Consider the following 20,868-nt stretch of genomic DNA (forward strand, 5'->3'; position numbering starts at 1 on the left):
CGAGATAGACATGCCCCTAGCCTTGTTGCACCTTGGAATGGACATTTTGGACATCATCTTGTGGGGTGTACGGTCGCACACACCTGTGTACGGCCGCACAAACCCTTGTGTGACCACACACCCTAGTGTGCGACCACATACACATCCTAGGGCCGCAAACCCACTTCTAGGACCCTTAACTTGCACTACAATTGAGTAAAGACCTAGAACACTTCGTGGATGCACACATGGACCTTAATAACACTTCGAAGGCACCCTCTTTCATGAGTGTACGGCTGCATACCCATTGGGCCGCATACCCATGGCTGCACACACACTCAAGGTGGCCATACACTCCCTTTACTCAATCCTACAAGGTTCTATCACTTGGTACAAGTAGTTCCAAGTCCCTAGAGTGATTATCTATCGTACCTAGCGGTGAAATACCTTCATTTGACTCCTATGTGTGTCATTACATGTTATTAGGGTCAAGTTGAGTTCGAGGTTTCACTTGATACTCAACATCCCGTACCGGTCTTTCGTTCAAACCACTCGCTCAAGGTGAGTTCATACCCCTACATTTTCCGTGTTTTTAATGTTTTCAGGGGGATACAAGTCAAACTCAAAGTATTTTATTAAGTTTTAAACTTATTAATACAGTCCAAGGATTTCCATGTTTAATAACCTATTTGGATATTTTATCCCTTTTTGTAATATGTTGAGCATAAGGGAAACTTTTAATTTGGAAATCTAACTTCATAGCTTTCAGAAAGGTTTTTACAAAGCATTTGCCATATCAAATCTAATAAAATATAATGGGTATAGTTTGGGATAACCCTTTAGGTAGTTTCTACCAAATCAGATTTCATGGATGAATATGTATAAACTATGGCAGATTTAGTTTATGTTATATATTTTCTCAGGAGTATAAAGTACATTTATTCAAGGATAATTACTGTTTTATACTATCTCTAGCTTGTAAACTAGATTATACATAATTGTGAGGCTCTACTTCAATACTGTACCCTTAGGTGTATAGGGATAAATATTTTTAGTATAACCAGAGTCTCATGGAGGGAGAGCGTGAGATTTGTGAATAGATCTATTCGGGACTGACAATCCCACACCCGAACTGCTAGCTACAGTTAGGCAGGCATGCTTGGGGTGAACAAATGTCATTTAGCTTAACGCCTGAAGAACGTTGTAAAGGTCTCTTGGTCATATCAAGCATGGTTATATGACTCGCAAATAAGTATAAACTAATTTTGGTTTACGGACTCTACTCTTCATTGTTTTATTCTGAGTAATAAAACTACTTTCATAAATACACTAATAGTAATAAGGGATTTCTAAACTTGCATCTTTACCTCTAGGACGGATAACCTGTTTTTAGGGAAAATAGGGGATTTTTCCCAGGATAACACCAAAATTTCTAAAATTGATGGTTTATTTTCTACTAATAGATACTATTTCAACACTACTTTTCATAACAAAATATGAGATTTTATTGAGGAACACTTTTCAAAAGAATCAAAGAACATTTTTCCACCAAAACTAAATGCTTATGAACTCACCAGCTTTATGCTGATATTCTTTCAAACTGTTTGTATTCTCAGGAAATCAGTAGACAAGTACTTCTTGGATTTAGAGGAGTCGGAGCAATAAGAGTCATGTTTTTATATTCTACATACTTTTTGGTGTAATTAAAACAAGTCTCATACTGATGTAAACATTTTTCATATGTATATTCATTGTAACGGTTGTGTTACTATGATTGCTATTGTATAATGGTTGTGATGCTAAACATGACGTCCTCCACCCCGGAATGATTCCGCCATCCTGGTTTCGAGGTGTGACAGTTTTCCCGACATTGGACACGCATGGACTCGACGAGTTGTTAGGAAACTCGATGAGTCAACTGGGGTTTTCAAGATTTCTCAAGTTCTGGAGGGACTAGACGAGTCAGTAAGCCGCACTCGATGATTTGGGTCAATATGGACTGATGACCTTGACCGTTGACTTGAATTTGACCAAGGGTTAACCAATTTGACTTCTGGGGGTATTTTAGTAAATTGGAAATTTATGGAAGTGGTCTTATGGTAAATATAGGTGGTGGAGTTCGTTGCTATGATTCGAGAGTTTGAGCTTATCACTTCAGTCGACATTTGTGATGTGAGTTCTCTTCACTATACTAAGAGGTCTAAGGCACCAAGACTGACCCATTGGATTTGATATCCTAGTAGTTGTTGATATGTCGGGTATGAATTAGTATTGCATGCTAGATGTTGTGATAGTCTGAGAGTGGTTATGCATCCTAGTTGTTGTGATAGTTGGTAGATCTGTAGGACTACCTGTGATATGGTCTGATTATCTATATGCATAATTAGTATTATATGCCTACATGTTATGTGGGTAGGGTGAGGTGCACTGCTCCGTGCGGTGACCAACAAACCCTGGAGTATGCCATATATGAGTTGCGGGCCTGTGAAAGCATGCTAAACTCATATTGAGGACTCCTAAGCATTCCAGATGCGAGCTGAGGGCCAGGAGAGCATACCAGACTCGCTAGTAATTTCGTACAGTCCAAGGACTGAGGGAGCAAGCCATATATGAGCTGTAGGACTGTAGGGCAAGCCAAACTCATACTGTGGGCTAAGGGGTAATCCAGTCTGTAGAGCTGTGGACCCATTACATGTTGTTATTATGTGTGCTATTTTTTATGTATCAGTATTTTGGGGGAACTCATTAAGCTTCAGGCTTACAGTTTCAGTTTTGATTTCAGGTACATCACATGATTGCGAGAAGGGGAAGACGTGATTGTACAACTCCTCACATCTTATGATTTTGTTTTCTGGGATACTCCGACGCTATACTATTTTGAAAACAAGTTTTGTAACAATTATTAGTTTTGAAATGTTTTAAAAAGTTTAAATTTGGCTCAATTTTTATGGATGTTATTGCCTAAACCTCGAAATTAGGGTTTTCATGTAAACAACGACTATATGTGGCGTAACTAAACCCACACGCATCGTAGACCTACGTGTGGTGTAGGTAAAGCTATGTGCACGTAGATTTAGAATTTTGAATTTCCAAATTGACCACAAGGGACGATTCGAAAAACATATGGTACGACTATATTCCAAATTATAAGTTAAATTGTATTTACATTTTGTTAACATAAGTTAAACTAAATTTTTTAACAGGAGCCATACCATTTTTTGTAAATTCTAATTGTAAAACAAATCAATAATAAAATGTTTAATTCTTCATGAAATTTTATCTCGCTTTCTATTTGTAAGTTATCATCATTATCATTATATACTTATAAAGCTTGCATTTTTTCTTGAACCACATTCATTTGAAACTCCTATGTATTTTTTTCTTTCACCACATTCTTTTGAAACTCCCATGACTTTTCAATTTCTTTCTAATAATTATTATAAGTTGGTTAATAAGGTTAATAAATATCAAACCTAAAGTGTAATCATATATAAACTAAATTTCAATATTAAAAGAAATATATTTTATTCTACTTATAAAGTTTGTTTTTAACTTTTAACATATTATACTTAATTTATTAGGTCTAATATGTTGTATGTAAACCATTATCATTTTAAAGCTACAACTTTTGATCAATTTGTGTAAAATACTTAAATTGTTAATTTAAATATAATTTTACAATATCAACTTAAATATAAAATTTAGTTCAACTTGAACAACCCAATGAATATTTTGTAAATAGTTAAAAGTGATAAATTGTAGTGTCTTTCTAATAATGATTATAAATTGGTTAATAAGGATAAATAAGTATCAAACCTAAAATGTACTAAAAAATAACTAAATTTCAATCATTATCAGTTTAAAGCTACAACTTTTGAACCGTATGGATAAAATACTTAAATTGTTAATTTAAATATAACATTACAGGGTCAACTTCAATATAAATTTCAGTTTCACTTAAAAAACCCAAAGAATATTTTATGAATAGTGAAAAGTGATAAATTGTAGTGCTAAATGCAAAAAACAAAATTGTAATATCAATTTACTAAAATATTTCCTAAAGATATTTTTATAATCGTTAAAAGTTTTGAAATAAGTAGCTTAAAATAACTTACAATAACAATAGTTAAAAATAACTCTATATAAATGATTATATTGTTACCTTTAAAATAAAAAAAAAAATTGTTTGATGTTTTAAATAATTACACTGATAGAAATTAAAACGTTAAGCAAATAAATTTTAAAAATGAATTAACAATAACAACAACTATAAATAATATTAAACCATATATTATATTTATTTTTATTCATGTGTAACCCGCATGTAGAGGTCATTCAAAAGATTGAGATTATTCAGTTTTAATAGATGTATATATTATCATATAATTCAAAATAATCAGTATACTATATCAACTTAGTATATGAATTATTATACCAAATTTAACAACGACATTATTGTTATATTTAAAAAAACATATATTTGTAAAGATTTAAGCTATATAAATGTTTCTGCACAACGCGCGGGCATTCGACTAGTTTGATAAATATGATAAAATGATAAAGCTTTGCATACTATCTTTGGAAGACCATTTGGAAAAAGAGCTCGTACCTTAAAGAAATGACTATCAAACACCATCAATATGATATAATTAGTTGCTACTAAATATTAACAATACTACTAGTATTTGAGTGTGTGCTTTGCTGCATGTTGTTACGTGTTTTTTCAGGCGTATTTGACATGATAACTGATTAAACCAATATAGCATATCACAGCTTCCAAAAACACCAAAAGTTTAAAAGAAATGAGTGTTGGGTGATTTATCAAAAGTTGAGAAGAGTTTGTGGACTATTTTTGTAAGTTTAATGGTTTTGGAATAATCCCTGGAGCACAACATATAGAGGTGGCAAAAATTGACACGATACGAAACCCGACACGAACCCGACACGAAATAAACGGGTTTGGATAAGATATTTCAACCCCTTTAAATAAACGGGTTGACACGACACGACATGAAAATTAAATAGGTGTGGTTAGGGTTGAGAATTTCAACTTGAATATGACTCGAAAATGACCCGTTTATTTATATGCATTTTTTTTTGAATTATTTAAATAATCTAGAAAGATACAAAACCAAAACTGTAAGCAAAAGAAAACTTTCGAATTGAATTGTTTTGTAATGTTGAAATGACTTAGCCGTCTAGATCAAGACTTCATTTCAGTTTTTTCCATTCTCTCCCAAACTATCCAGTCTCTTTCACCACTCTCACATCCTCACGACCTTGACATCCGTCTCCCCAACTCTCACTTTTTTAGTTTTGTCATTTGAACTTGCTATGATTTCATCTATACTGCCTCCAAACTATTAGTTTTTCCTTTCCGCCTACCCAACTCCTACTCTTTCAACATGCTCAATCTTTTAATCTCACATGACACGTCATATTTCAAGGTATAGCCCTAACCCGAAATCCGACACGAACTCAACACGAAAATAAATGGGTTGACACGACACGACACGTTAATTAAATGGGTCGGGTTAGGGTCGTGCACTTTCAACCTGTTTAGTGTTTCGACACGACACGAACCCGGCATGAACCCGACACGATACGATTGTCACCTCTAACTACATAGACCAAAAAAGAATGGTATAAAAGCAAAGACTAAAATTGACAACAGCCAAAATGCAAGGACTAAAGTTCGACAAAAAGAAGTGTGCCGCCACTACAACTTAGTTAATAAAAACACGTAAATATATACAAAATTTATATCGAAACGTAAACAAACTCAAATTTATATCGTCACGTACATAAAAAAAGCTACATTTAACGAATGAAAATTATTAAAGAAAATCAGATTGTATATATTATTGAAAATAAACACGAAAATTTAGAAATGAAGATGGTAAGAATGACATTTACAAAATTTAAAGTTAAGAAAGTCAAAGTAATATTTTAAAAAATAGAGTGATAAAAATGCATTTTATAAAAAAGTTTAGAAAAATAAATGATGAAAATAATATTTTACAAAATAGAGAGTTGCAAATGACAAATTATATAAAACTGAGAAATTGACATAAACGTAACAAAATGTGCACTATACACATTTATACACATATACAATGTGTTTTATTATATGTGTTTTATGAAGTACCCTTTTACATGACCCTCTACATGCAAAAAGAAAATGAGTTACATTTTGTATATGTTTATAATTTTTTTAATAAAATTGACTAAAACAAATTACTATCAGGTTTTGAGCTGCATTAAAATTTAAACATACTCAAGATTACTCTGTTTTATTGGATGAACAAGTTCCCTTACTCATTAAGTATCTATATGTACTTTTTAAGTTATGAGGCCTTTTGTCCATGTTAAAATATTGATAACTAGGTGTGACACCGTGTATTACATGAGTTTATTTTAAAAAAAATTAAATATAAATTTTAACAATTTGAAAAGTTTGAATTTATAAGAAAAATAAGAAATTTTTTGAATTATTAAAATTAACGAGGTTTTAATGTATTGAATACATTACATATATAAACTCTTTCTAATAAATACCTTACATATATATTATTTTACATATTAAATGTGGAATTTTAATTTAATAAAATGAAAAATACAATAAAATGACAAGTGGAAAATAAAAAATTTAAAATTTTTAGAAAATATCATGTGTCCAAATGAAAAAGAAAAAGACATGTGACAAAAAAAACCTTTATTTATTAGAGTAGATTTAACTATATATTTTGGTGATATGGAGGCCTTGTTTTTTGCCCTCAAATATGCTAGGACAAGCACCATTAAAGGATTTCATGTAGCTATTTTGAAAAAATATTAGTATTTTTACACGTGTTTTACATAATTAACCCTTATATAATGGGCCCTGGTTATTCTACAAAAGAATTTGATTATCCACTAATATTAATGATGATTAAACTATATCCCTATTTAATTATATAGTGGATTTTAATTCCTTTGGGTTGCTGCATTTTCGTAAAGTTATACCCCCACCATTTTTATCATTTGCTCAACCTTTATTGTTACACCACCATTTTTTTATGATAAATCCCTCACTAATATTCAATACTGTATTTTTTTTTTCATTCTTAACCGATTATTTTAAAGAAGTTATAGACACATTACACAATCAACCACTTAATGTGTAACCACTAACAATATGATATGTATCATCATTTGAAAAAGTTGGATTATGCATTTAAATCAAATAAGTAGTTTCATTGTGCATTTGGAAGACATGGGTATAACTTGAAGTTTTTGGTATTTGTGATCATTTCACAAGCTCAAATCTTGAAAGATTTCCTGTAGTAAAATCAATTATTCAATTTAAAATCCACCGTCTATATAATAATGGCATAGTTGTCATTAAATTATTAATTTCAGTGGAAAAATCAAAATTTTGTGTGGAATAATCAGCTCCCTAAGATCATAGGGTTTACACTTTACATACTAATAAGTAGTTAATTTTTAAGAAATTGAACAAAAAACCGACCAGACGCCACGATAGGGTTTGTTCTATTCATTAAAATACAGTTAAGAAAACATTACCTCAAGTAGAGTAGGGTCTCATGATAAGCATGGAAGATGACGTCACTTCCAATGACGTCATCCTCGAATTCCCTTGTTTCCTTTTTTTTACCTTTGAAATTTCTCAGAAATTATGAAGCTGCTTCTCCTCACCTTCCTTTTATCACACACATCCACATCCTAACCCAACTATAATACTTACTCACTCACACACCGACTTTAACTGTGTGGAAATTGGAATCAAGAACTCATAAAATCCTTCATCTTTAAGCACCAATAATTCACATCTGCAGCTCAATCTTCATCTCAAATGGAGGAAACATCATCACCCAACAAGAAAAGATTGATCGCAGAGCTGATTAAAGGCAGAGATTCTACCAAAAAGCTTCAGAATCTGCTTCGCCGGAAAGTTGACGATGATGATGGGTCGGTTTCAGCTGATGATCTTGTGATGAAAATACTGGGATCTTTCTCCGACAGCCTTTCGGTGTTGAGTTCTTGCGGATCCGCCGTGTTATGTCCAGTTCCGGTGAGTATGTACGTCGGCTCCTCTTGTTCCGGCGACCGTACGTGTGACTCAGGCGAAAGTGAGAAGAAGCCGGCGCCGGCTGTGAAGGATCGGAGAGGATGTTACAAGAGACGGTATATAGTTTCTTTTACCACCGATTTTCTGAATTTTAACTAATTAGTTTATGTAATTAATCCTACATTTTTAATTCATTTAGTGGTACATATTTTATGCAAAACGTGTTTTGAAACTTATACGTAAATTTTTTTATTAATATATTACACTATATTTTAACTTTTTTATAATACAAATTGCTACAACCTTTTTGAGGTTTTAATAAAAGGATAGTAGATACAAAATCTATTTATTTTAAATGAGACGTGAGTAATTAAACAATAATATTTCACTCGATGAACAATTTTATCGGATATTTGGAAGAAGTGTACAAGTTGTATTGCACAAACGTACATACGTGGTTGCATGAGGTACAACTTTTGAAAGATTTGATTATGAAATTGCAGAAAAACCGAAGATTCAAGAGTTAAAATTGTTGACACCATTGAAGATGGTTATGCATGGAGGAAATATGGACAGAAAGAGATTCTCAATGCTAAATTTCCAAGGTCCCACTCATTTATATTTATTACATTACATAATTTATTTTTAATTATATTCTAAAAACCAAGAAAAATAAGAAATGATAGTGAAACTTTGAGGGAATTTGGGTTCATATTTTTTAAAATCTGTATATCATAATTTTCTTTGTGTTAATTTTATTTTTAAAAACTTAATTTATATTTACTTCTAAGAGCTTAGAAATTTATAACTGAATAAATGATTGTTTTTCTAAATAAAAAATGACATTAAATAATTTTTACTTATATTTTTGTCTTATAATAATTGTTAAAAAGAAACTAATAAAAGGACAACGTGGCCCATCAGACAGTTGTACATCATGTATATTTATGTGTCTGACTTGAATCCGAAAGGTAGTCTTGGACTCTTGTGTATAATTTGGATTACTTTTAAAACTAAATATAATGTTTATATTTAAAGAAAACAATTTTTTTTTTTGAGTAAGCTTTTGATCAAGAACATCCATTATACTATAAGTTTTGTTTTTTAAACCAAAATCTTATTGAAAATTGAAAACGTATATATATTTAATCGATTATAAATAAATAATTTATACAAACAACAATAAAATAATTAAGTAAAATTAATAGATCTCATAAATAAACCTCTAAAAAAAACTTTCTTCTCCACTGATGAAAAACTATACAAAATTTTACTCAAATAATAAAGCCTACAAAAAAAGCTACACTTGAGAGTTGAGATGCTCTAAAATCAAATAAAATTTTATCTGTTTTGTCCTTATATGAAAACCTTTTTATGCAGGTGCTATTTTAGATGCACACACAAAACCGAGGGGTGCAAAGCGTTAAGACAAGTTCAAAAATTGGAAGATGGATCACAAATGTTTCATATTACATATTATGGGAATCACACGTGCCAAAATACGAACAAAAACACACACATGTTTTCGGACTCTGGGGCTCTAAGTTTTTTTCTACATAACTTTAAGGACTCGAACACCAACAATTTACCAAGCAGCCCCTCAACTATCACAAACGTTCATAACACCCCCTCATTGGAGCAAGAAGATGATTCTAATGTACAGAGTGATGAACATATTTCCTCTAGCAATTATGGCCAATCATCCATTGCTTCGTGGAATGACATTTTCGATCATGGTTCTTCGATGGATGATTTAAAGTTTGATGATGCTGTGTTTTGCAAGTTTGATTATTAAAAAATGTAAAATAAATGTTGTTATGAGTTTGTTTAAATGAACAAGCTTTGTAGGAACTATGGTTTGTAGGTAGTGAATAGATTTTAGATGGTTGTATGATTGTATCTTATTAAGGGTTAATGGGTACATGAATGTAGTTAGTAATGTTACTCTAATGTAAGTAATTGGTTATGTGTCAATGAATGTAGTCACATAACCTTATTGCATATTGTAGTACAATAAATGTATTTACTCATCACTGTATCATAGTGCATATTGTAGTACAATAAATGCAATTTCTTAATGGGGATTTGGATTTACTCATAACTATTGTCTAAAATAATTAAAATATGAATTTGATGTTATAATTGATTTATTAAGTACCAACATTAAAATGACATAGCTGTGATCATTTTTGTAAATTAAGCATTTTAAAATGAAGTTGTCCAGGATTCGATAATCTTACAGGCTGCAATATTAGAGTGACATATCGTTTAAAAAAAAAGATTATTTATTGAGTAAATACGATTTACTATTTAATTTATTCAATGTAATTTAAAAAAATACATATATAAGGAATTATAGAATGTTATCTTGAAGGCCATATGGAATTGTGGGGTGGATAATGTGTCGTGTCGTCACAGTTTTACTTTTGGATTTATCAAAAGATTTTGGGACATTTTGGAATATGTTTGTTAAAAAATTTGGGATTTTCTGGAACAAGATATTATTAAGGTGGTATTGCGTTTCCATAAGGGAACATTTTATTCTGCTTTTAATTCTAAGGACCCAATTAATATCCATCGAGTATTATTGGTTATTATAGACATATTAGTTTAATTAGTTGCCAATATATAAGATTATTGAAAAACTTTTTGTTTAATGGGTTACAGAACCTGTGTGGATAAAATGCTATGTACTTAAAAGGTCTAATTTCTTTTATACATTGGATAAGTTTTCTGAATGGACTAAAAGATCATTCACAATAGTACAGCTTTTTTCACGATTTTTATTTTTTAATTAAAAGCTTATTTTGCCTCTACAAGAGGAAGGTTTTTCCAACTGGATTACTTATGGGACCCGTTAATTTAATTTTTATCATTTTATTGTTGTTTGTATAAGTTGTCTATTTTTTATTTTTAAAAACTTTATGGTTTGAACAAAAAAAAAAGCTCCTGTTGTAGATGCTCAAACTATCATTTTTTTAGTTTTACACTCCAATAAATAATTTTCACAATATTCATCAATTTTAATATAATTTATCAATGTTAAATGTTAACATGAGAGGAGTTGGGTTGAAAAATAAAAGAAAGACAAATAGTTAAAAAAGGTCGATGTCTTAATGCAATAAGTCATTTTGTGCATATTTAGTCAGAAAAAAACAACCACGTATAGTTAGGCCCCGTTTGATACGTATCTTTCTAGGTCCAAACAGATCTTTCTGACTTAATGGACTGGAAAGACTGTTTGATTTGCACAAAAGAAAGGGTCTTTCCCGATAAGATATGTCTTTCCCAGAAAGCTCCAAAATTATATCTTTTTGGTTGAATGGGCTGGAAAGACAATTCTACACCAAACCCCGCCTTTTTCTTTCTTTATTGAATTATTAATTTTTTTAAATAACTTTTTTTAAATTATCTTTTATTGAATTATTACTTTTTTTCATCATTCAGCACAGTCAATCAGATGTACAATCAAAAACATGGTTTCTTTCCCAATCAGAAAATTTTCCCAGACAGCACTTTCACAGACAGAAACTATCTAACGGACCTTAATCTAAATTACACGCTCAAGCCTCAACTCACAAAGCTCATTAAAACAACGAAGCAGAGAATTGAGTAATATTTATACAGATGCTTTGTAAATAGTATATAAAATAATGGCACACAGTTTGGTTGAAAAGAATGGAGAAAAAACAGTTTTACAAAATCAAGTGTTTAAGTAAAATAGTAAAATAAAACTTAAAAAACTGCACTCATCTAATTATTCTAAAACATAATCAAAACCAAAACCAAAGAATTAGTAAATTATAAGACTAATAATAGTCTAATATACATATATGATATACCTTTCTGTTTTCCCTATACTCCAGACGAAGATGTTCTGTTTATCCTTTGAGCACCGAGTTTTGGTAAAGCAGGTTTAGATGGCCGGCCTCTTCCAGAAGAGGCGGCTAAAGGCTTTGCTCTGGTGGTTGGTGGTGGTGCTGCAATTGCCGCCCATGGGTCGTCATCATTATCAACCGCTGCTTTCTTTGTAGAAGCTGCTGCTTTTGGAGGATGCCCAGAAACGGAACCCCATAACTCTTCATCTTCATTTTTGCTCACACTCGTAGCATGTTTCCCTCTCATATTTGGAACTGCTTATGTTTACACACACACATTCATTAACATTTACAATTTAAATTTAAATATATACAAAAAAAATACCTTGTGGTTTTGTATGAAGGGGTCGTTTTTGAGCAGCTTGGATGGAGGAAAGAGCAGGGGGAGGATTTATGTCTTCAAGTGGTAAAAAATCATCCCAACCGTTTTTCTCTTCATTTTCAATAACATTATTAACAACACCATTTTCATTTTCATTTCCATTTTCAATTTCACCCCATCCATCATTAATGGACATAGTTGACACAGGTGCAGCAGCTTCATGATTATGATGATGATGATCTGCTATGTCAGCGGTTGAACATGCCCTCACCATTGTTGCACTTTGCACATCCGCTACCACTATTGTAAATAAATACCAACATACAAATTTTGTTTAATTGTTAAAAGAAAAATGTCGTAATAATAATAATAAAAGGGTGGAAGTGGAAGATGGTGGGTGTACGTGTACCTGAGGTGGCATTGGGCATGTTGGAAATGTTAGGAGCACTGGAACTTGCAGACAGATGTGGGGTATGAGTATGTTCAGATGGTTTTCCTTTCATGGATAAAGAGCTCATAGCCCATCTGCATGCATGTCAATTATTTAAGACTATATAATTATTTTTCTTTTCTTTTTTCTATCATACAATACAAATACAAGTTGCATTCTACATACCCTAGTATACTTGAATTTCCTGGAAGTGATGAAATTCCTGAGCCTGTAAGCTCACTGTTATCTCCATTACTTACCTACAAAAAAAATATATATATATATATATATTAAAAAAGCAACCATTGTTACAATTACTATAATTCTGGATTTATCCAACAACTTAACACATTAACCATTTCAAGTTTATTTAAATCTCTTAAGAAATGTAGCAAAACACACACACATACCTTTTCATGATACTGCTTCACTATTTGCAAAAACTGTTCAACTGCTTGAAAAGCCTTTGATCGAACATCACTGTAGCAAAAAATAAGTCAAATATCGGTCAAAGTTGATAAAATTAAAAATAACTGGGTTATGGAAAGTAATAATAATAATAATAATGACCTGTCAGGATCTATGGTAAGTACAACAACATTGGGCAAAATACGAACAGCAATCTCCTGTGCATCATAATAAGAACTAGTAGCAGATAAAGCCATTACACCTGCCACCAATCAAAATATTTAATTTATCAAACTTAATAAAATGTTTTGAAAATAAAACAATTAACAAATTTTAATCACTTTCAAGGAAATTTTTAAAAATGTATATATGATTTTACCTGCTCCTCTAGCAGGAGGAAATGTATCCCGCAAAGCACGAACAGTGAATGCATTAATCAAAACTCTTTTTCGTGTCTGCAATGTAATATAAATATAAGCCAATGAATGTATCAGTTTTAATTATTTATATTTCTTGTATATGTAGTCAAAATTTTCTATTTATGGAAAGCTTTACTAACCCCTTCATTAAGATGAGTAGCCAAATTTCCAAGTAGTATGGTGGTGTTTGTTCTGATTGCTGGTTCTTCATCCACCTGTGTAAGTAAATAATTAAAATAAATTCAAATAGTTAAATGGTATAAAAACTAAGAAAAATTCATTACCTGGAGCTTTGAAAGATATTTCAGAAGTGACCCTGATATAGTGCGCTGAGATAACTGCAATTTAAAATAATAAAACAAATAAAAAAATTTTGAACAAATAAATAAAATGGAAAAAAGGAGAAATAAAAGATACCTTTGGAGCAAGAACAAGCATGGACTTAAGAGTCAATTCACGAAGAAAGGCAGAAGTGTCTGAAAATCCAGTGGCGATATGAGGGTAAACCTGGGAATAAACAGAACAAAGAATATGAGGGTAAAATGGTCATTCTAAAAAAGTAGAGTATTTGATTCTTACTTGCTCATCAACAATTTGGGCAGTAAATGATTCTCCAAATTGATCAATATGTTGCAAGAGACCAACTCTAATAGCTCGATCAGTGGAGGCAAAAAGTTTCACTAATGTTGGTAGAACCTAAATTTTAAATAAATAAAATAAGACATATAAAAAAAGGATATGTATAATGGAAGAGTATTTTATATTTAATTATTTATTACCTTAATGTTGAACTCTTCTGGTGAAAGCCAAGAACCAATTTTCAAAAATGGAATCAAAGCAGGAGCAGCAGCTGAACCAAATTCTAATGCAGAACCAAGTAAAGGAAGTATCTGCAAATCCAAATATAAATTAAATAAAAAAATTAAAATAGTTGAAAATAATATAATACCTTTTTTAGAACAATTTCACGAGGCAACTGCTCTGTTAGAGTTGGAAGCTTCCGGAAGAATGTATCCTTCTCAACACTGTCTTTCAAATTAAGTATTTCCATAAAATGGATAGTGTCCAACAGCTTGTTTTGAAAATATTCTGAAACATAACAAGGACAAAAAGGTAAAAACAAGTTGCATAAAAAATATAGGATTAAAATTTATGGGAATAGAACAAACCACAATTCTCCACAAGCTTTGATGAATTTAATCTACGGGAAGGTGTAGAACTTAAGAGGCGTTGATAATCTGGAAGAAGAGACTACAAAAAGGAAAGAAAATCAAAAATGAATTTTCTGTGGAAATGACTTTAAAAACATTAAATAATAAAATTAATTGAATAAAACATCAAGAAGTTACCGCCACATCAGCTATAAAGGCATGCTGACCTTTGGTAATGATGATGTATTGCGTAGCTCTTCGGTTTTGCTTATTTTTAAACCCGAAAATATCTCATAAATCAGACACCCTAATGAGAAAAAAAAGTATCAGATTTGTTTTAAAATTAGTTATAGTAAAAAAAAATGGGTTGATATAATAAATCATGAATGGGTAACGAATTATTTGTTTTTTACAAAACAAAACATCATTGTTTTACAAAAAAGTAACTGGAACTTTGTATTTTTTTCATAACAAATGATTTCTTTTGTAACCCATTTATGAAATTTAACCCAAAACAAAATATCATGGTTTAAGAAAATGAGGCATAAAATTAAAAGCTGACCTAAGCCCCAAGAATCAATGGCCCATGGTGGAGATTTTCTGATAGATGTCCAGTCTGATTTTGCCAACTCCACTGGTTTGTATTGTGTGCCAACAAGCCAATCATATAGCTGGATGAATGAATAAAAGAATTTAAAACTTCATTTAAATTGGAAATGGAAAATAAATAAATATAAAAAAGTCATGATGTAACTACCAGCATTGGTCCTGAAGCTGTTTCATTGTTCCCATCAAACTCAGAAAGAACATCAAAAGCATGTAATTTCCAGTCCAAAGTTTGAGTAACAACCACACTTTCCAAACAAACATTACCATGGACCTTTACCCAAAAAAAAAAGAGAGAAATGTTATTTCTCAATTGGAATTGGTTATAATTGTTAAAATAACAAATGTAAACACTAGTACTACTCACAAGTCCACAATCATTGTTCAGGAAGCTCACAGCTTTTGCAATCCGGTGTAGGCCCCACGCATAGTATTCATCCCTGATGTTATAATGAATTGAAAAATTACATAACATATAACAATAGCATTGATGGATTAAAAAAGAGAAAGTTTCATGTTTCTTGTTGTCATTTCAGAATAAAAAGGACAAAAAGATTGACTGGAAATGAGCCTATGTACCTTTGTGTACCTTGTAATGCTAATTCCTTCATTTTTTCTGCTAGTGGCATAACAGGTTCTGTGACTATATATATGGTGACTTTTGTTGATGATCCATCAATTATTTCATCCTCTGTGCTATGAAGAAATGATAAAATGTTTGGATGCCTCACCTGAAATAAACAAATTTAATGTTTTTATTTCACTTCCAACAAATATATGTATACTAACAAGAAGCTCAAGAAATCTAGATCTTGATAAAATAACTCACTGTTCGAAGCCTTTTGACACCATTGCGTCCAGCAGCTAAGCGTCCATCACCAGAATTACTTCCTGTAAGTGAAAATATTGATACAGGGGATCCATCCACCTGGAGAAACAAAATCACAGTTATACTCAATCCCTTCAAGCATTTCATGTACACTGAATATCTACTTAACTACATGATGCGATACTGTTTGTAGATAGCATCCTTTTGATCCTAATCCAACCATGTCAAGCTCTTTCTCAAGCTACTCTAGACTACATTATGCAATAATTTATAAATCTCACACTAATATGAACTTTTGATTGATGTACGAATGTAGAATCCAGCTAAATAGAGCATCAACTTAGATCCTCAACGAAAATTCATGATACTGAAGCAAGATGATTCACTAAACCTTACGAATTGGAATTGCAGTCAATTGATCCTACTAGATTTCGAATTTTGCACAGGCCATCTAGGAACAGTATCACACAACAACGCCAATTGAATTTAATGCATTTGATCATACAATTTGATAAGATGAAACGGATGAAAAACACGAAGGTGCAAGCAATAAGTATATTATTGTATTGACATCAGTCCAGATATATATACATACATGTACAAGCATTTATGTTTCTATGTTACCTTAGAGGTGCCGCGAGAGTGAATCCAAGATCCCCAAGCGGAAGAATAAGGTTCCCCGATGTTGTAAGGAAGATCTTTGACGCCGGCAACAGATCCGGCGACGACATCTTTCAAGAATTTGAACATTCTCTCTCCTAACTTCCCCTTTCTCGCTCTAGAAAATAGCGATCGGACCGATCTGGATATTGTGATTCCTGGGAAGAGATCCGGTGGACGGGGAGGAGACGGAGGAGACGGAAATCGATTTGAACGGGAGATAAAAGGATTAAGACAAAATTACACAATTGGTCCCTGTGTTTTGTCAAAACTTGCATGATGAGTACTACTATTAAAATGTCATGTTTGTAATTTTTTATGCATGTAAAATAATATGTATACCCTTTTTAATATCATTTATATTGTTCAATCAAATAAATATTTTAATTAAAAGAAGTATTTAATATTTATTAAATATAAAAATGAATAGAATATTTTATTTATTAAAGTAAATAAAATACGTATTTATTTATTATTCAAAAGAGTTAAAACAATTATGTAACTAAAGTAAATAATTCAATGAATTATTTATGGGTTGGGTTATTATTTAATCAATGGCTTAAGAGGAACAATGGTTATTATCTAATCCTTCATTGCCTCTCTAAGTCAATGACACCTCCTCTCCTTGGGGTTTTGGTTAAATTTTGCCAACCACAAAAGAAGAACAATGTACTCTTGCTTATTCGTTTAAGAAGGTTGTGTGGTTGTTCATATTATACTCGTATGAATATCGATAAAGATGATCAAACCTTTGACCAAAAACTTTCTACATCAAACCCTTCTTGTAAAATAGTTATGGTTGGTTTAGGTTAATTTATTTGATTCGAAGTTTTCCGACTTTTAGGAATTGAGTTTTGTTACATTGTTATTTTCGTTGTGTTAATAAATTGTTTGTTTAAATCGTTTCTGTATTCAACCAACTAATTCACAAGAGTTGTATCAGAGCAAATTAATCTTTTTAAATTACAATCTTTGAAAAAAAAATGTTTTTCTGAAACCCAATTTTAATGGATTTATTGGAAATCAAACTTTCAAAAACCATTAATATTGTTGATAATTTAAGTTTTTAGTGATTTGATTCAATAAATTATTTTTTTGAGTAATTACTTTTATAGAATTCGCATTCATGAATTTTATAAACAAACTATTAAATTATTTATGGTATTGTTGATGTATTTGTACATATGCATTGGTTTTATCAATTAAGACCGTGTAGATTGTATTCGGTTGACTATTGGATCTTTTGATTGTAAAGTTGTGGGCAGCGGTCATAACTAAACCATCGAAAAAACATTGTCATGTCAACTCCACCAACAACACACTAAACATTGGAAGTGGTTACCACTCCACAATCTTCCTTTTTTTTTTTATTTTTTATTCCTTTTTTATTTTTTATTTTTCTATGATTAAATTAAATAAAAAAAACATAATTTAAAACATAAATAAACATTTGAAAAACATAGAAAAATAAAACCACATTTCATGAATTAAAAACATAGAAATTTAAAACCTAAATTACTAAAAAAAAACATAAAATTTTAAAACATTAAGAAAAAAAAACATTGAGAAATTGAACCGAAAAAATTATCCATTTTTTTGTTGAATGTGTGTGTTTGTTTTGAAAGAACGTGTGTATCTTGTTTTGAAAAAATATGTATAATGAATGTGTGTGTGTGTGTGTGTGTATATATATATATAGGACTAGGTTATAATGTGGATGGACAACTGGTGTGTGGACGTGTGGATAATGCTATTTTATAAAAATTACTAAGAGAATATGTTGTTTAGTAATGTGAATACGTTCAATCTCACAGAACTATTGTTATTTTAATGGATTTTCACTCATTCTAATTCATTTTTGTTCTAATTCATAGTTTTTTTATTTATTTTAATTATTACAGAATACGACTCAATAAACATCCTGATAACATTCTGACAGAATGAGAATAATTAAAAATATATATATATATATATATATATATATATATATATATATATATATATATATATATATATATATATATATATATAATAACCTTATAGACGATTTAATTAGTGAAAATGCTTAATAATTAAAATAATTATATAAGATTGAACGTATTCATATTATCAAAAAACATATTTTCTTTGTAATTCTCACAGAATAGCATTATCAACACGTCTACACAATAGATGTCAATCCACATTTGAAACCTAGCTCTCTCTCTCTCTTTCTCTATATATATATATATATATATATATATATATATATATATATATATATATATATATATATATATATATATATATATATATATATATATATATATATATATATATATATATAGAGAGAGAGAGAGAGAGAGAGAGAGAGAGTTAATCAAAACCCCCATTTTCCTATGTCCTAGCACTCACGCCACACCCAACCCACCGATCATGGGGACGGTGTTCACGCATCTCCTAGGGTGCCACCTAGGATTCTCACACGTGGAATTCATTCCATTCCAGTTAGCCTAATGGTCAATTGGCAAATTTACGACATTTAAGCTCGGCAGTCCACCGGGTGGGTTTGTTTATCCTTCCAGTTTCGAGTGTATTCTTGGATAATTATAGCGGCCCATAGGTGCGAGATGTACCTTGGGGGGGGGGGGGGGGGGGGGGGGGGACTTCGCTTCTCTATTTCATTTGGGCAAAGGCCCTATTTATAGGCTCAAGAGAGTCGATTACAATTATTGTTGCAATCGTTCGATTGCAATATAACATACATATTTATATTATAGCCCCCTAGACTATTGAGGGTTACACACTTTATGTTACATCACGAATAATATAATTGACACTTACCGACACTTTACATAAAAATATCCTACCGACACTTTACATAATGATAAATATAATAATCCCTTCCACATTGAAAGGACAGGTGTCTTTAATAATGTCTTCAATTATGGATTTTTTTTCCGTCATTGCTTACGTCATTCTTCATGGAAGACTAACACAAGAACTAAAAAATATATCTGCTTTTTCGAAGGCGGGAGGAATTGACGTAAGCAATGACGAAAAAATCCATAATTGAAAACATTATTGAAGACACCTGTCCTTTCAATGTGGAAGAGATTATTATAGTGTCGGTAAAATAATTAGGAGTGTTATTTTATTTATAAAAGTGTTGGTAGGATATTTTTATAAAGTGTCGGTAAGTGTCGATTATATTATTCGTGATGTAACATAAAGTGTGTAACCCTCAATAGTCTAGGGGGCTATAATGTAAATATGTATGTTATATTGCAATCGAACGATTGCAACAATAATTGTAACCGGCTCTCTTGAGCCTATAAATAGGGTCTTTGCCCAAATGAAATGAGGAAGCGAAGTTTGAGTGTTTAAGACTTGAGTTGATCTCAATTGTCTTCTCTGTTGAAATAGTTGTTCCATTTCTGAATAGCAGAGTCATATCCAAACATATCCATATAATCATCTAATCATTCCACACAATCCATCATCAAACTAATCCAACGCATCATTCAGGTATAACCTTCTCTTAATCTTTATTAATTCCGTCATGTTGTTAAATTTATCACAACAATTAATCCGTCATCTTGTTATATTAAATTTGACAAATTTAAAATAACATGATGACGGATTAATTGCTTTGATAAGTTTAACAACATGACGGAATTAATAAAGATTAAAAGAAGATTATACATGAATGATGCAGAAGGTTATACCTGAATGATGCGTTGGATTAGTTTGATGATGGATTATGTGGAATGATTAGATGATTATATGGATATGTTTGGATAGGACTCTGCTATTCAGAAATAGAACAACTATTTCAACAGAGAAGACAATTGAGATCAACTCAAGTCTTAAACACTCAAACTTTGCTTCTCTATTTCATTTGGGCAAAGGCCCTATTTATAGGCTCAAGAGAGCCGATTACAATTACTGTTGCAATCGTTCGATTGCAATATAACATACATATTTACATTATAGCCCCCTAGACTATTGAGGGTTACACACTTTATGTTACATCACGAATAATATAATTGACACTTACCGACACTTTACATAAAAATATCCTACCGACACTTTACATAATGATAAATATAATAATCTCTTCCACATTGAAAGGA

At 31.2% G+C, this 20,868-nt stretch overlaps 2 protein-coding genes across 2 annotated transcripts; one reads left to right on the forward strand and one right to left on the reverse strand.

Annotated features, from left to right (window-relative positions):
• Window positions 1-7,685: 7,685 nt before the first annotated feature.
• On the forward strand, window positions 7,686-10,128 carry LOC111885363 (probable WRKY transcription factor 70). Its single transcript, XM_023881624.3, has 3 exons — window positions 7,686-8,166; window positions 8,554-8,655; window positions 9,431-10,128. Exons 1-3 carry the CDS (start codon window positions 7,835-7,837, stop codon window positions 9,843-9,845), a joined length of 849 nt encoding a protein of 282 aa, XP_023737392.1. The 5' UTR covers window positions 7,686-7,834; the 3' UTR covers window positions 9,846-10,128.
• Window positions 10,129-11,658: 1,530 nt separating this feature from the next.
• On the reverse strand, window positions 11,659-16,961 carry LOC111885360 (uncharacterized). Its single transcript, XM_023881620.3, has 21 exons — window positions 16,718-16,961; window positions 16,094-16,192; window positions 15,844-15,995; window positions 15,632-15,704; window positions 15,416-15,538; window positions 15,221-15,329; window positions 14,886-14,965; window positions 14,677-14,758; window positions 14,457-14,596; window positions 14,287-14,397; window positions 14,087-14,203; window positions 13,925-14,014; window positions 13,792-13,845; window positions 13,648-13,722; window positions 13,468-13,543; window positions 13,251-13,350; window positions 13,091-13,160; window positions 12,867-12,940; window positions 12,660-12,775; window positions 12,254-12,550; window positions 11,659-12,183 (listed from the first exon to the last, which is right to left on the reverse strand). Exons 1-21 carry the CDS (start codon window positions 16,841-16,843, stop codon window positions 11,906-11,908), a joined length of 2,442 nt encoding a protein of 813 aa, XP_023737388.1. The 5' UTR covers window positions 16,844-16,961; the 3' UTR covers window positions 11,659-11,905.
• Window positions 16,962-20,868: the final 3,907 nt, after the last annotated feature.

Source organism: Lactuca sativa, chromosome 9, assembly GCF_002870075.4.
Source record: "Lactuca sativa cultivar Salinas chromosome 9, Lsat_Salinas_v11, whole genome shotgun sequence".
Taxonomy (NCBI): domain Eukaryota; kingdom Viridiplantae; phylum Streptophyta; class Magnoliopsida; order Asterales; family Asteraceae; genus Lactuca; species Lactuca sativa.